The 16,979-nt window shown below is 37.7% G+C and overlaps 2 protein-coding genes and 1 long non-coding RNA gene across 3 annotated transcripts; all 3 read right to left on the bottom strand.

Annotated features, from left to right (window-relative positions):
• Positions 1–2,155: 2,155 nt before the first annotated feature.
• LOC133724498 (uncharacterized) lies at positions 2,156–2,686 on the bottom strand. The gene is made up of 2 exons (XM_062151250.1): positions 2,447–2,686; positions 2,156–2,350 (listed from the first exon to the last, which is right to left on the bottom strand). Exons 1-2 carry the CDS (start codon positions 2,649–2,651, stop codon positions 2,205–2,207), a joined length of 351 nt encoding a protein of 116 aa, XP_062007234.1. The 5' UTR covers positions 2,652–2,686; the 3' UTR covers positions 2,156–2,204.
• On the bottom strand, positions 2,686–3,824 carry LOC133724946 (zinc finger BED domain-containing protein RICESLEEPER 2-like). The gene is made up of 2 exons (XM_062151868.1): positions 2,770–3,824; positions 2,686–2,725 (listed from the first exon to the last, which is right to left on the bottom strand). The coding sequence occupies exons 1-2, from the start codon at positions 3,822–3,824 to the stop codon at positions 2,686–2,688; spliced, it is 1,095 nt and encodes a 364-aa protein (XP_062007852.1).
• Positions 3,825–12,246: 8,422 nt separating this feature from the next.
• Positions 12,247–14,800, bottom strand: LOC133725459 (uncharacterized). The gene is made up of 2 exons (XR_009854473.1): positions 14,494–14,800; positions 12,247–12,564 (listed from the first exon to the last, which is right to left on the bottom strand). It is a non-coding gene; the product is annotated as an uncharacterized LOC133725459 (long non-coding RNA).
• Positions 14,801–16,979: the final 2,179 nt, after the last annotated feature.

Genomic DNA, 16,979 nt, shown 5'->3' with positions numbered 1-16,979 from the left:
GCACATTGGAGCAGTCCAAGTTGGCATAAAACTTTTTGCCCGAGAAGGCATAAACTGTTCAGTTCTATGTGTCTTACAAGACAATAGACTAACAGATTTTCAAGCTAGTCTGTTGGGAACCCTTGAAGCATCTTTATGCAATCAAGTGGCGTATTTCAACTGCTTTCCAAACTTCTCAACCAACTTGAAAGATGCAGCTCACTGTCTGAGACTACGAGTCAAGACAGATGGCATATCAATGAAAAAGGATATGCAAGAATTGGCTATAGTATACAGAATATACTATAAACTGATGAGTACCACAGTAGAACCTAAGACAAGGATATCAAATATCCCAGGTCTTACTACTGGATTCCTCACCCGTCAGAAAAACCATTCACAACAGATTCACAAGGTTACTTGGAATGAAGTAACTTTTCCCATTGAATGGAAATTATCTGGTCCGACAAAACCAGCAGAAAATACCAAAGCAGCAATTTATGAAAGCAGAAAAACTGGAGATATCAGTCTAAAATTCGACGATCACAGGAAAAGTGACGTATGTCCTGAAAATGTCAGGATAAACAAAAATCTTCTTAGAAGAAGCGATAGCACTAGAGAAGCTAGTGTCAGTGGTACTAAATTCTCTGTTGAAGAACCAACAGAATCTATCACTGAAGAAGAATTAGAAGTTGATCTGAACAGACCAGTAAATATGCTTAGAGCACAAAAGCTCTATGAACTCTATGATGAAGCAGAATCCTGTGAAGATACTGAACGATTAGAAAAACTAATTGAAGAAATGAAAAGGTTCAAACCAGGAAAGGAAAGAAAAATTCTTCCTTATCAAGATATAGAAATGGAAGAAGGAGAAAATTCCAATTCTAAAACTTTCATCATCCGAGAAAATGGAAAACTAAAACTTCCTATACAAAAAGCCCCTACGGGTAGAAACGGAGAAAGAAATTCTCAAAGATTTGTCCCAGAGGACAATTTCCAATTATGGTATCTAGCTAAATCTAGACAAAGCTTTAGACAAGAGAAAAACTCTTGACCAATGGGTAGATAGCCTCATGATGGCTTCTGCTCTCACCCTTGGAAAATTTGAAGCACCAGATCTTCAGGTGTACTATGAAACTACTCTCACCGGAGTAGCTAAAAAGTACTATCTGTCTTTCAAGGAGACTGCCAGAGGAAGAGACTGGCTAGAAGAAATAAAAAATTTGAAATCTCCGTATGATTTTGCAGTACCCCTGTACGATCAGTTCTGTGGAGATCTCTCAAATCTAAATGAAAAGGCTAAAGAAACTGCCAAATCAAATATCTATGCTCTCAAAATCTGTGACATGAGATATTTTGAAGAATACTTGAATGAATTTCAAGAATACTACTGCACAATCGGTGAACTAGAAAACACTGATCTAGTAAACCTGTTACACAAAAAACTCCCTGAACCATGGAGAACAGCTGTGAGAGAAAGCATAGCTGAAAAACAAATTGAAAGATTTTCAGTTGGGGGAATTGCCGACAGAATCAGGTAGGGGTGGGATCGGCTCAATAAATAAGCCATCCCGAAGCTGAGACCGATTGTTTCAGTCGGTTCGGTCCGGCTCGGCACCCATCAATAGCAATCTCAAAACCGAACCGTACCGAAACCGATCGGTTCGGTACCATTCGGTACACCAGTTCTCTTTTAAAAAATCTGTCAAGTTTCACAATAATGCAAATCTTACTGCAAATTTTTCCTGCATAAGTAATATAAGCACAACTGGCCCTTACCATAAAGTCCTAAACTAAAGACAGAGGCTTCTAAACTCATAAAGTCATAACTCATAACTCATAAAGACATAAACAAATAAACTGAAAATAAAGGCTGCAAACTCACAAACATACAAAGTTTATAAACTCACATACTGATATATAAATTGGAAACTGATGGCTGCTAAACTCACAAACATAAACTGCTAATCAAAGGCTGCTAAACTCATCACAAAGCAAAAAGCACACAAAGGCATGAAGCCATGAAGTCACAAACTGAAATTTGAAAACAAAAATAAACTCATAGATAGAACTATAGAAGTATTGCACAAACTCACAAAGGTTGAAACCAACAAACCATAAAGTCATAAATTGAAGAATGAAAATTGAAAATGAGACTCAGCAGTCAGCACAGTTCATGAAATGATAAAAATTAAAAATAAGCAACAACCAACAATGAGCAAAGTTCAACTTGTTTCTGAGTCATCAGAACCAGAATTTTCAGATTCATCTTCAACTTCGACAACTTCATCACTTGCATTAGTTGCATCCTTTCCCTTTGGTTTTGGAGGAGGACATGAGTTTACACTTGAAGATGCTGAGGTTATATGATCTACACACCAAACACAATGATTTGCTAAATATTAGAACTTGAAAAATAGAAAAATGTAATGGTAAACTAAACTGATCAAAAATCATAATACTTTACCTTTCTCACATTTCTCGTAGAATTCTGTTTCTTTGATGCCTGGAGCATCCTCTATGTAGTTAATATCATTCCCCCTCAACCAACTTTGCAAACATATCAAAGCTTCCACAGATTTTGGAGTTAATGAACTCCTAAAGTTGTCGATTACTCTCCCTCCAGTGCTAAAAGCAGCCTCAGATGCAACTGTGGATACTTGAACAGCCATTACATCTTTGGCTATTGCTGCAAGAACAGGATACTTAGGTCCATTCAGCTTCCACCTTAACAAAATTGGAAAATCTGATTCTCCATCATTTGTATACTCAAGAGGGTCCAGCAGATACTTGTCCACTTCATGTGCAACCACGTGCTCATCAAGTTCTGAAACAACTTTTCTCCAATCACTCAAGATTGATGCTCTTCCTCTACTACCGGTGCTTGTTCCTGTGCTTTGTGAACTTGAAGATAAAACCTCCCTTTTCTTTGCAGGGGCATCCTTTGGTGCATAAGCTTCATACAATGACATCAACACATCCCTTATCTCCTTGCCTTTTGCTTCCACAATGTCATTATCATACCCCTCTTTTTTCAACAAATGAGTGATATTAAGTAGCTTGAATCTCGGATCAAGCACAAGCCCCATAAACACCAAAGGATTTAGATCCTTGAAGCTACCATAATATTTGAGAAATTTGGAACTCATGTGTCCTGCCATATCAGTCAACACTTTCACTTTCTCAGTTTCACTCCCTGTCTGCATTTCAGGTGCAATAAACAGCTTGTTGATCTCAGTTTCCATGGACAACACATCATGGAAAGTAGTATGGATTGTGGGATGATTACTTGCACTGACCCTCAAAGTAATTTCATAAAAAACCCTCAGAAAATGCACAAACACCTCTGCCTTATCCCATTCTTCATCTGTCGGTGGCCCAACTCTATTTCTATTGCCTTTTACTGGAACCACATTCCCTTCCTCATCATACTCTTCCTCAGGCTCCTTGAAATATGCAGCAAAGCCACTGTCATCATCCTCTAGCATCCTTCCAAAGGCTTTTTTGAACTTCAAGGCAGCTTCCAACATTAAGAATGTTGAATTCCACCTTGTGGGAACATCCATAACCACCAAGCCTTTGCAAGGGACTTGTTCCTTTGCTACACATGCCTTAAAACTATCTAGCCTTGATGTGGAAGACCTAACAAACTTTACAGCATTTCTAATGGCTAGCACTGCCCTATTCAGCCTCTTCAACCCACTTCCAACAATCAAGTTACAAATATGAGCAGTACACCTAACATGCATGAACTTTCCCTCTAAGATTGATTCTGAGTTTTCCCTTTTGTCAAGTTTGGACCTAACAAACTCAAGAGCACACTTATTAGCAGCTGCATTATCCATTGTGATGGTTAAAACCTTGTTTATCCCCCACTAAATCAAACAAGACTCAATCAATTTCCCTATTGAATTCCCACTATGGTTATGGATAGTGCAGAAATTGATAATCCTCTTATGCATAACCCACTCATCATCTATAAAGTGTGCTGTTAGCACCATGTAATTGAAATTCTGAACACTTGTCCAAGTGTCAGTAGTTAGGCAGACTCTATGATGTGCCAAATCAGATTTCAATTTCTTTTTCGTCTTATCATACAACTTCAAAAAGTCTTTCACCAAAGTTTTCCTACAGGGGACCCTAAACAGAGGCTGCATAACATAACAAAACTTCCTAAACCCTTGCTTTTCAACAAAGCTAAAAGGAAGCTCATCAACTACAACCATTTCGACACAAGCTTGCATCACTTCATGAGGATTATATGCTACAGCCTTAAGTGAATTACCCTTACTTTTATCACCAACAAGCAGTTTTTGATTCTTATCGACAACCCTCCTTCCTGGATAATACTTGCATGAGTTGTTTATGTGCCTAATCATAACCTGAGTCCCATTTTTGTAAGAATCACAAGCATAGTCTCCTACTGCTCCCTTAGGACAATATATACACTTAGCCCTCCTAAACTCTTGTATAATATCTTCTTTACCCTTAACTTTAATCACTTTCGTATCAGTGTATTCCTCAAAGTGCTCCCAAACCCAACTACGTTTCCTATCAGCTCGAGGATTGTCATGTACCTTTTCAAAAGAACCCGGAGTTGTTGCCCCTGCGGCTGATTCAGTGACATCTTCTTCAGCTACTGAAGGAGAGGTCCCACTGCTCGAAACAACCAAGCTGGACTGAGGGAGAGGTAACACTGCTCGGTCTGCTGACTCTGCTCCTTCTTTGCCTACTTCACCCCTCTTCTTACTTCTTCTAAACTGGAACATAAAAAATAAAAAATAAAAAAATAAAAATTAACAATAGTAACTAAAGAATGAAGATTGAACACAATTCATGTAATCAAACATAAATAAACTGATGCATTGTTAATCAGATAATCATTATTATTTTTTTTTTTTTTGAGTAAAACATCAAGGACTTTATTGATTATACAAGATGGGTACAATCAAAAGCCAAAGCATCCAGAATATGAGCTGATAATCATTATAGCACATAAACTGATAATCATAATCAATTAATCATTCTATGCAGAAATTGATAAACTGATAAACAAGTAAAACAACAGTTCAGCACATCATAATGTACTAAGATACATTATAATCTAATAATCATAATATCTAGTTCATAATCTCATACGTCAATAAGCCAAAGTACTGAAGTGGCAATTACCCAAATCAATCTCAAGTTCTCAACCAGTCAACCATCATGCATGACCCAATACTCAACAGTCAACAACTCAACAGTCAACAACTCAACAAGGCAACAAACATCTAGATCTAGCTTTCCCATTTGAAATTCATATTAATCAAAACCCAATACTCAGACTTACTCCTAGCTTTCCCATTGATAATCAAATGATCAAATCCGAGCCTTCAGTGAAAGCTACAGATGTAGCTTTCGGAGCTGGAGCTTCAACTTCTTGAGTTCTTGTCTTCGATTTGAATGGAATCGTGGAATCGTGGTGCATCGATTGAAGGAGGTTTGCGAATGAAGGCGGCTTGGTTAGGTTGAAATGTCGAAATGTCGAAATGTCAAAACTGTCAAATGACTCGAGCTGCAGCCATCCATCAATTTGGAGCAAAGTAACGGGCCGGGTCGGTAACTTTACGATATGAAAAAAGCCCAATCCGATCCCGACCCGAGCCCAATATATTCGGTACGGTTTCAGTTCGGCACTCCAAAAAAAAAAAATGAAACCGAGCCGATCGGTATCGGTACCGGTTCGGTCGGTATCGGCGTCGATATTTCGGTCACAGTTTCCCAGCCCTAGAATCAGGCAATTACTAAAAGAGCAATGCAAAGCAAATCTTAGAGCCAAGATGGCTAAGAAACAACTCAAAGGAGTTGAAAACTTCTGTTTCGGAATACTGGATATGCCAACCAACTGGGGATGTCATGAATCCAAGTTCCATAGAAAAAGAAAAGAAAAGTATTACTAAAAAAGATTCAGAAAGAGTAATAAGAAAAAAGATTGGAAATTTAAGAAAAGTTCCAACTTCAAGAAACAACAGGATGAAGATCCAAAAAAGAAATTCTTCAAGAAAAAGAAGAATCATCAAAGTAACTATCAGAATAAACAACCAGGCAAGAAAGCTTGCAGATGCTGGCTATGTAAAGCTGAAGGGCACTATGCCAATGAATGCCCAGAAAAGGGTAAAAGATCTAGTAAAGCTCTATTTGAAGGAAGAATACAAGCCTATAGTAGAAACAACAATTATGAAAGGCTACAAAATAGCTTATTCTGATGATGATGAAGAGGACGACATGTCAGTTTACTCTGCCTGGTCTGAAGAAGAAGAATCATCTGACTCTGAAATAGATTCTGAAGTTGAATACTTAGAATCTAGATAGATGAATGTTCTTAAAGTCAAAAACTGGGAAGAAAGTAAGACAGAAGCAATAATGTCTTCCTATCAGGTGAACCCTGGTACATTCGTTTGTGACTACTGGTTATGTCACGAAAAGAATGGGCTTCCTATGTTTTGTGAAGAGTCAAAAAAGACTTATCACAAAGAATGCTTCATAGCTGAAGCAAAGCAAGAAGAAAAACCAAGAATGGCATTATCAGCCAATTGGTAGAACAAGAATATAAATAATATTTCTCTGAGCAAAAAGAGAAAGAAGTAGAAACTTTGTTCAAAGAAATTATGGAACCCTCTTCCTCAAAACCAAAGGAAGAAGAAGTCAATGAAGAAAAGATCGATGAAAATATAGAACTGGTTGAACCACCAGAAAATATTCCAAAAGAATGCAAACCATTCATAGCACATGAACAAGCTCAAGAAAAGGAGCTTCAACAGTCGAAAATCGTCTCTACTAGTAGATACAGCAACTACATAGAGATTAGATTAAAATTCCCTGACCACAAGAAATATCATCTACATGCATTTGTAGATAATGGATCAGGATTCACTGTTGCAAAGAGATTTGCAATTCCAGAAGAACTCTGGAAAGAATATAAGAAAAGAATAGCTACTGGTGTCCAGTTCGATGGAAGCCACCTAACCATGAGCAAGGTAGCAAAAAACGTTCATATCACCATTGGTGGAGGAACATTTATCATCCACACTCTTTGGCAATCAGAAGGCCAAGGATCAGATTTCTTGTTGGGAAATGATTTTATTCTCCAACAAAGATTTATTCAAGATGAAGAAGCGATAGGCTTCAGAAAAGGAGAACGGGTGTTCTGGGCAGACAGGTTTACTCAAGCCAAAAGTGTAGTAGATCCAAACTTTACTACCCAATATCAAAGATCGCAACAGAATAGTGGTGATCTTACTCCCTACAAGCCCAAATTCGAACCAATACTCCAAATCAAACAACAACAAGAATTACTTGTTGAAGATTCTTCTGAAGAAGAAGATGAAGAAGCTAGCTTCATCCATGAGTACAACCTCAAGCACTTCCAGAATAAGCTTGAGTCTCAGAAAATTCCTACTCTTGATAAAATCAAGAAATTGCTTGAACAGAATATAGATGTCGACCCTCAGAAATTTTGGGAAAAAGACTCAGTGGTCTGTGAATTGAGATTACATGATATGAATGTTATCTGTCATGTCAAAGCCATTCCTCAGTACAAAGAGGAAGATCAAAAGGAATTCAGAAAAGACATTGAAGATCTCTTGAACAAGAGATTAATTCAACCATCCACTAGCCCTCATCATGCTCCAGCTTTCTACGTGAGAAACCATGCAGAAAATATCAGAGGAAAAGCTAGAATGGTAATTGACTATAGAGATGTCAATAAGAAGACCGTTAAAGACGGTTATCAAATTGCTCAAGTACGAGTACTGATCAACCAGCTCAGAGGAGCTAAAGTCTTTTCAAAATTCGATGCAAAGTCGGGTTTTTTGGCAAGTCAAGATGCATCCAGATAGTGTTCCTCTCACTGCATTTGGAACACCACAAGGACATTACGAATGGTTAGTAATGCCCTTTGGTCTAAAACAAGCCCCCTCAATCTTCCAAAGAAAGATGGATGACATCTTCAAACATGTTGCTGAATTCTGCGTCGTCTACAATATATCCTTGTCTTCTCCAAAAACAGAGAAGAACACAAGAAACACCTCTATGAGATTGTAAAGCTGATAGTTCAGCATGGAATCATCTTAGGAGAGAAGAAAATCTTCTTTATCCTAGATGAAGTGGATTTCCTTGGAATAAACATCAATAATGGAGTGATAAAACTCCAACCACACATCCTTGAGAAAATCTAGAAATTCCCAGACAAAATTCCTGATGCTAAGAGTCTAGAGAGATTCTTAGGAGTCATCAACTATGGAAGGGATTTCATCCCCAAAATCTCAGGACTAACAGCAATGTTATCTCCTAAAACAAGTTCCAAAAGAAAATGGAACTTCACGGAAGATGATGAAAAAATAGTGAAGCAGATGAAAGCTCTCTGCAAAAATCTCCCTCCTCTCCAACAACCAGAGGAAAATGATGAAATCATTCTCCAAACAGATGCTAGTGATAATTACTGGTCCGGTGTTGTTTTGGCAAAAACGCCTGGAACTAACATTGAAAAGATCTGTAAATTTTGTAGTGGCAAGTTCAGCCCTGCAGAACAAAATTATCCTACAGGAGAAAAAGAAATCTTGGCTGTCAAGAAAACAATTTTAAACTCTCCAACTTTTCTTGGAAAACCCTTTACTGTCCGCACTGATTGTGCTAGAGTAAAGAATTTCAAAAATTTTAAACTTGATAAAGCTGCTGATACAGGAAGATTAGCAAACTGGCAATTGTTTCTTAACCAATATGATTATACTGTTGAATTGATTGCAGGAAACAAGAACTATCTTCCAGACTCCTTAACCAGAGAAATGGCAATGTTCAGCTGAAGAGATGACGACAAAGGTCGCAATCCCAGAAACAGAAGATCTGGGAAAGAACATTAAACTGCTGAGGATCCCAAAGAAAAAATCCTCAAAAGGTTTCTGCTAAGTCCAAAAGGACTAGCCACAACTGATCAATCCCAAGGTAAAGGATTGGCTAGCCCGTCTCAAACGGCAGACGGTAATGGCTCATCAAGACCGTTGAAGGCTGTTGCTTTGCCAAAAAGCAAATCAACTCCAACTGGAGTTATAAATATTTTTAATTATGAACTAAAAACCTTTGCTGATCCTGTGTTTAGAACTGGCAGGAGGCTAGCATATCACCATAAGGCAATTCTAGATAACCTTTTATTCGCCTTTCAAGAAAGAAACAGTGGAATCATGTTCCCAGCTCTCTTTGCACTTGCTGAAGAACTCCATGAAAATGCTAGACCACAGTTTGAAGAAGTTCATGAAAATACACGCCCTAAAGGCTAGCATATCACCATAAGGCAATTCTAGATAACCTTTTATTCGCCTTTCAAGAAAGAAACAGTGGAATCATGTTCCCAGCTCTCTTTGCACTTGCTGAAGAACTCCATGAAAATGCTAGACCACAGTTTGAAGAAGTTCATGAAAATACACGGCAGAGTGCTGTCCAAAGTGAAAAAATCCAGTATCTTGAAGATCCTGAGAGTGCTAGAGTTCCTGTTTTAGCACTAACAGAACCAGATTGGTTTGACTTTCATAATCTGATTGGAAGTCATAATTCCGACTTCTCCTCTCCAACTTTCTTCATAGTCCCTGGACCTTATGTTGGAAGGTATGTAGTCAATGTTCAGAGTGAACATCCCCAAGAACACAAGCTTTGACTTGTTGAAAATGGTTTTGTCCATAATCTTTGGACTAAAACTAATGATGATCTCAAAGGACTACCACCGATCATAGTCAATACAATCAAGAATGTCAGAAAAAATGACTGTATCCTCAAGTTGAAATTCAGATCAACTCCTCCAGAATGGATTCAGAATAGAAATGGTGAAGTTGAATATATTTCTCCATATCATTATGTGAGGATTATCCAAGGACAATATCTTCAACCTGCATGTGTAGGATATAATGGCCAGCCAAACTTCAGCATCCCTTGGATGAAGGTCATGTCCCTCGACTATATTCAGAAGATCATCAAAGAAGATAAAGAAAATACATTCTTGGCAGCAGGAGAGAAAATCTTAATCACTGCCTATGATCATCCTAAAACAGTTAGCAGTGACCTTTTTCTATCTCTCAAGAGAAAGGAAATCGACTCTACGTTGGCATGCTTGCAGTGGATCCAGAAGCTTGAAACAGACAACCACTACAAGATGTATGCAGATACTGACGTAGAAGATAATGAAGTGAAAGCTAGGATGGATGACAACTCTCTTGTCCTAGGCCAAAATTCTGAAACAGATGAAAACATGTGAAGCAGCATGTGTAAAAGGCACCGAAAGCAGCTTTGGCTTTTCCTAAAGAAGCTTTTGCTTTTCAGAAAAGAACAAGGTGAAAAACATTTCACCTAAAGGAATCTGCTTTTTACCAACCGACCTCCATCATCAGGAGCACTCACAAAAGCAGAAAATAATGGAGTTGTGTTGTACATTTTTGTGTTTTGAATTCCGGTTTGAGCTCCGCTGCCTATATAAGGAGCTTTAGTTTTAGTTGTAGAGCATTGAAAAATTCCTCCATCAGAAAAATCTCTCATAATTAGTTCTAGATCAGAAAATTGAGTAGAAGAGTTTTCTCTCAATAAGTAAGAAAGCTATAGTAGCAATGTGCTCTTTCATTTCTGCCTAGGTGTGGAGTACTTTCTTTTCAAGTAAGTATCTGTAAATCATTCTTATGGATAGCTAAACAGCTTCTTAGCTGTTTACCTGAGAATGAGGCTCTGAATTTTAGTCTGTAATTATGTTTGAATAAATAATTTCAGATTGCTCATCCACCTTGTCAGTATGTTTTAAATTTTAGTTTGATGTTTAAATGATTATATATGTTTCTGCCTTTACTCCTGCACGATTTCTAGGTTTAAACTTTCTTGTTCTTAGAAAAAATTGCATCGGCTTAGGATAGAAACAAGCAGCAGTGATTCCGCCTGTTAAAGTAACTGCTAGGCAGGGAGCCGTTAGGGGAAAAACTTGGGCATGTTGAAGGCTAGTTTTGTTTTTCTCATGAGTTTGAACATGATTTTCTAAGAAAAAGCAAATGTTAGATCCAAAAGTCAGCATAGGACATATTAGGCACTAGTTTAGAAAACACTACCCTTATATGTCTTTTCCTCTAAGATTTGTGTAAATGGGCACAATACAAACTTGTTGGTGCAAGTGGGCACAATACTTGTGATTTCTGGGTAAACAGAAATTAACCCTTACTTATAAGGCCATTTTTGAATGTTTTTTTAGCCATAGAGCCACCACCTATTTTTTTTCCCTCATAAGGCCACTAGATTAAAGCCCCATTTGGAATTGCTTTGCTTTTAAAAAAATTAGCTTTTGTTCAAAATTTTAGATTTTATTGTGTTTGGTAAATAAATAAAAAACAGATTTAATTGAAAGTTATAGGTCATTGGCAGCTGATTTTAGAAATAGCCCAGATGTTGCTTTTAGAAGTTGTTGTGGATCAAAACACACTCTGCAGTTGTTTTATGTATTGACAGCACTTTTAAAAATATTATTTGTCAAACACGAAACTGTTTTAATTCACAGCTGATTATTCTCACAACACAGCAGTAGTAGTTTTTTTTTAAAGTCACAGCAATCCCAAACTAGCCCTAAGTATTGTGTTAAATTTTGAATATAAAAATCAATATATTTACGTAAATGCAACTAGAGTCAAAATTCAGCAATCACTCTCTCTCCCCCCTCTCCGACGAGGTCTGCGGCAAACTCCGACCAACTCCGGCCGATCCCCGGCCAACTCCGGCAGGGTTTCCGGCAACTTCTGACCAACTCCGGCAAGATCTCCGGGGACCACAAAAGCTATTGTTACTATCACCAAAACCTACTGTCACTAGCAACAAAAATTACTCTGATGAAATTTCTGGCAACCTCGTGCGAGGTCACAAAAGCTACTGTCACCAACAACAAAAGTTACTGTCACCAACAAAAGCTACGCTCCCAAAAACCAAAAGTTACTTACCCCACCAGCAATAACTACCGTTACCAATACCAAAAACTACTTTCACTTGCAATAAACGCTGCTGTCACCAATACTAGAATGCTACTCTCACCAGTAACAAAAGCTACTCTCACTATCACCAAAAGTTACTCTCATCAACGCAAAAAGCAATAGTCAAGCAAAACAAAAGCTACTCCCAGAGACTGAGAAAGCTATTGTCAGAAACTAACAAAACTATGGAAATATAAATGATGCAATCAAAGTAAAAATATTACTGCAATCGAGAAAAGAAAACATATTCAATGATACAAAAAGTATGTAGGATTCAACAATAACATAGCTATGTAAAAAACTACTTCCATAGTTATAAAAAGCCACTACCATATCTGTGAAAATTTATTACAATAATTGAATAAAGCTACTGTCAATGTTGTAACGCTACTGTCATTTTTCAATGGCGCTCTAAACCCATAAGCATGATTTTGTCGCCTTCAGCAGGAGACTTCATTTCAACATTTCTTGGTTGGCCGAATAATCTCTTGGTTAATGGAGGCTTCAATATCCAAATTCACATAATTTTTGAAAACTGCTACTACAAATGCAAAGGGGAAGAATTCTGCAAGAACAAAGATACAACATAATATTAGTATTTGAGATGAAAAATAAAAACAGCAATGTACTGCTGCACCACAAACGTGGCATTCTTTATTAACTAAATAACTAAAAATAAGTAATCTGAAAAGCTATTGTCTAGGTACAAAAAGCTACTATAACATATGTACAAAGCCAATGGAGCAGTAATAAAAAGCTACTGACATAGGTACAAAAAACTACTCACATGTACAAAGCTACAGAACTAGTAATAGAAAGTTACTGACATAGGTACAGAAAACTACTATAACACATGTAGAAAGCTACTGGACTAGTAATAAAAAACTACTAACATAAATACTGACACACAAAAACCAGCTTTTCCAATTTGATGAGCTATTGACAAAAGACCACTTGAAATCAATCAAAATGAAAACAAAAAAGCTATTGATATTAGATTGAAAAGACACTAACATTGGGATAGAAAGCTACTATCACTGCATTAAAAAACCACTATAACAGTTATAGAGAGTTACTAACTTGAAATCAATCAAAACAAAAACAAAAAGCTACTAGCATCGACTTAAAAATATACTACCGTAGCCATAGAAAGGTACTACTTCTGTGTTGAAAAGCCACTATAACAATCATGGAGAACTACTGACTTTAAATCAATCAAAATGGAAATAGAAAAACTATCTCCAAACCCAATAATTTGAGAGTCACTATCAAGTTACACAATATGATTTATCACAAACTGTTTCAATGTTCAATACATAGCATATAGCCAAACCAAAAGTGCATGCATCTCTTTCAACTACAACCAAGTATTAGGCTTTGATATCTTTCTGTTTTCCTATATCTTGTCCCACCACATGAAACTACATGTCTACATACCTTTCTCAGCAAAAAAATTACAAGCATTACGTCAAACAAATAGATAGCTTTATCAGACAAATAAATGTAAAAAGATTTTGATAAGAGGAAGGAAACTAATGATAGAATTTAGTTGATTGCCGCAACTAATAAAGCCAAAGCACAAATTTAAACCCTGCCAGTTGCACTTGCAGCCATAAAACAAAAACAGAAAGGACTTGCCAACCCAAAGCCATCTCCAAACTCATGCTCGCAATAACAATAAATTAGATTTATTGCAGGCCAAAGAACAAAGAGTCGCGTATACTTTGAGGCCGCATAAGATCAATAAAAGAAACCAATAAACCGTATCAAATAAGCGTTCTCCTTAAAACTAGTTATCTGTTTGTTTGTATTGATAAGTACAGCTGTGAGAATAAAAGTAAGAACCAAGAACTACAGCAGCTGCTAATGTTCAATCTAATCTGATCACAAGCTCTAAATGTTATCTCACTACAAAAAACAAAAGAAAAGGTAAAAAAAAAAAATGTCACGTTGTTCGCACTCAATCATAAACCACACTTCATTGATAAATGCAACATGGAAAGCAGTAGGCAATCAAAAAAAAAAAACATGGAATGCAGTAAAAACCATACCATATAAAGCCAAGGAAAAGATCAAAACGTCTTGGATTAGTTGGACCTACCTCAGATTCTTCATACTTGGTTCTCAGATCTCAATTATCATTCTCCTATTTCTGTTTCGTCATTAAGAATTAGATGGTAAATCTAAAATGATTTTCGCTACTATTATTATATCCAAATGACCATCTAATCTCTCTTTATTGTCTTTATGACGCTTTGTCAATCCATGAACGCACTTCGAATTCATTTTAGTTAAATCGAATGTGAACCATGTTTAACGTTAATAATTCATCACTAGAAATCAATCTCTTACAAACATCAGCAGTCATCTCAAACCCTAAGAACAAACTAACAACAAGAATAATCCAGTGATATCTAAATAGAGACATAATCCAGTGATATTTTTGCTGATGAATTACAAACAAAACGAAACAAGAGGAAGAAGAGGAAGGTACCATAGCAGGATTTGGAATCGCAAGAAACAAAGCTTTGATCTCTGGAATTAGTAATCTCGAGTAAGTGATTTCGCCATGCCAGTGAAGAAAGACGTGATTTCGTGGTTAGTGTAGTGTAGACGACGACGGATCAGCTGTAAAGGAATGCGTTTGAGTCGCTCCTGCTTTTGAGCTTCACGCCAATCGCACCAGCAATCGGAATCTGTTATGGCTTAGAGTTTGTTATTCTGTTAATAAGTGTCCTAGTCTTTAGGATGTTGTTATAGCTTTGAATTCTTCCTAGTTTAGTTACCACGTTTCTAGCTGATAACGTGGGCTGCATTTGAATTTCTGCTTTATCTTGTAAGGCTATTATATAGCCATATCGCATCTCAAATAAACTAAGTCATTCTCTCAGATTGGTCTTGTGTTCTTGATCTATTGCTATCTTGTGAGATCAATAACTCCTAACAATCTGGTATCAGAGCCCCCCACTGGGGCCTGAGAAAAGAAAGCTGCAGTCTTTCGAGTGACTCACAAACAAGAGAAGAATGAGTGAAGAGAAGAATTTCCTGCAACCTGCCATACCACGCTTTAATGGTCATTACGACCATTGGAGCATGATTATGGAAAACCTTTTGAGATCTAAAGGTTATTGGAGTCTAGTTGAGACTGGTTATGAAGAATCACAGGCAGGAGCAGCGTTGAGTGAGACGCAGCAAAAGCAATTGGAGGAGTTGAGGGCTAAAGACCTCAAAGTGAAGAATTACCTGTTCCAGGCAATTGACAGGACAATTCTTGAGCAAATTCTGGAGAAACGCACCTCGAAGCAAATATGGGATTCTATGAAGAAAAAGTTCGAGGGAAATGCTAGGGTGAAGCGTTCGGCTCTACAAGCGTTGAGAAGAGATTTCGAGATTCTGGAGATGAAAGTAAGTGAGACTATCACTGATTATTTTGCTCGTGTTATGGCTATTGCTGACAAGATGAGGAGTAATGGTGAGCAAATGAGAGAAGTTACCATTGTGGAGAAGATCCTTAGGACTTTGACCGAGAAATTTAACTATATAGTTGTCTCGATCGAAGAATCTAAGGATATTGATTCACTCACAATTGATGAACTGCAAAGTTCACTCATTGTGCATGAACAGAAGTTTCATAAGAGTCGTGGAGAAGAGCAGGCACTAAGTAACACATGAAGAGAGACATAGTGGAAGAGGACGTGGGAGAGTTGTGTTCAGAGGAGGAAGAGGCAGAGGAGGGGGTCGTCAACCCTACAACAAAGCCATCGTTGAGTGTTTCAAATGTCATCAACTTGGACACTATCAATATGAGTGTCCAAAGTGGGATAAACAGGCCAATTATGCGGAGTTGAATGATACAGAAGAAATGCTTCTCATGGCTTACGTAGAGATGCATGGAGCAAGTCGAAATGACGTATGGTTTCTTGACTCAGGTTGTAGTAACCATATGTGTGGTGATCGATCATTGTTTTGTGAGCTGGATGAAGGGTTCAAGCAGATGGTCAAGCTAGGAAACAATATGAAGATGAGTGTAGTTGGAAAGGGTACTGTGAGATTGTCTCTCGATGGTCTCAATCACATAGTAACTGGAGTGTTTTATGTGCCGGAACTGAAGAATCATCTTCTCAGTATAGGTCAGCTGCAGGAAAGAGGGCTAGCTATTCTAATTCAGTCAAACAAATGCAGAATTTATCATCCATCAAGAGGTTTGATCATCCAAACCGACATGACTGCAAATAGAATGTTCGTTCTGCTATCCAACACTCAATTCACTAAGATGCAAACAAAGAAGGAAGTGTGTCTTCAAGCAACCACACAAGACCTAGCTCATCTATGGCATCGTAGATATGGTCATCTAAGTTATAAAGGCCTCAAGACTCTGCAGCTCAAAGAAATGGTGAGAGGTTTGCCTAAGTTCTCTGAATCCAACGCTGTATGCACTGATTGCTTGAAGGGTAAGCAACACCGAGACTCTATTCCCAAAAGAAGCACATGGAGAGCATCCCAGAAGTTGGAACTTGTTCATGCAGATGTATGTGGACCGATTTCTCCGATCTCCAACAGTCATAAAAGGTATCTGATTTGCTTTATAGATGATTTCAGTAGAAAAGCATGGGTGAATTTCCTAGTTGAAAAATCAGATGCATTTGCTTCTTTCAAGTTTTTTAAGAATTGTGTGGAGAAAGAGACTGGTTTGGCCATTAAGTGTTTGAGGACAGATCGTGGTGGGGAATTCACTTCAGGTGAATTCAATGAATATTGCAAGAGGAATGGAATAAAGAGGCAATTAACCACTGCCTATACACCGCAACAGAACGGTGTTGCAGAGAGGAAAAACCGGACGGTGATGAACATGGTGAGATGCTTATTATCTGAGAAAGGTATTCCGAAGACCTTCTGGCCTGAGGCTGTGAATTGGACCTTCTATGTGTTGAACAGGTGCCCCACACTATCAGTGAAAGATGTGACTCCAGAGGAAGCTTG

Source organism: Rosa rugosa, chromosome 1 (genome assembly GCF_958449725.1).
Source record: "Rosa rugosa chromosome 1, drRosRugo1.1, whole genome shotgun sequence".
Classification (NCBI taxonomy): Eukaryota; Viridiplantae; Streptophyta; class Magnoliopsida; order Rosales; family Rosaceae; genus Rosa; species Rosa rugosa.
The sequence above is the reverse complement of the archived record's forward strand: the minus strand, read 5'-3'. Positions and strand labels throughout refer to the sequence as shown.

Bases quoted from the DNA above. Each gene is read 5' to 3' on its own strand.
- LOC133724498 (XM_062151250.1), bottom strand. From the start codon at position 2,651: ATGGCTGTTCAAGTATCCACAGTTGCATCTGAGGCTGCTTTTAGCACT. The intron at 2,351-2,446 runs GTAAAGTATTAT...TTTGGTGTGTAG, and splicing joins CTACGAGAAATGTGAGAAAG to ATCATATAACCTCAGCATCT.
- LOC133724946 (XM_062151868.1), bottom strand. From the start codon at position 3,824: ATGGATAATGCAGCTGCTAATAAGTGTGCTCTTGAGTTTGTTAGGTCC. The intron at 2,726-2,769 runs GTATCTGCTGGA...ATGGAGAATCAG, and splicing joins GTTGCACATGAAGTGGACAA to ATTTTCCAATTTTGTTAAGG.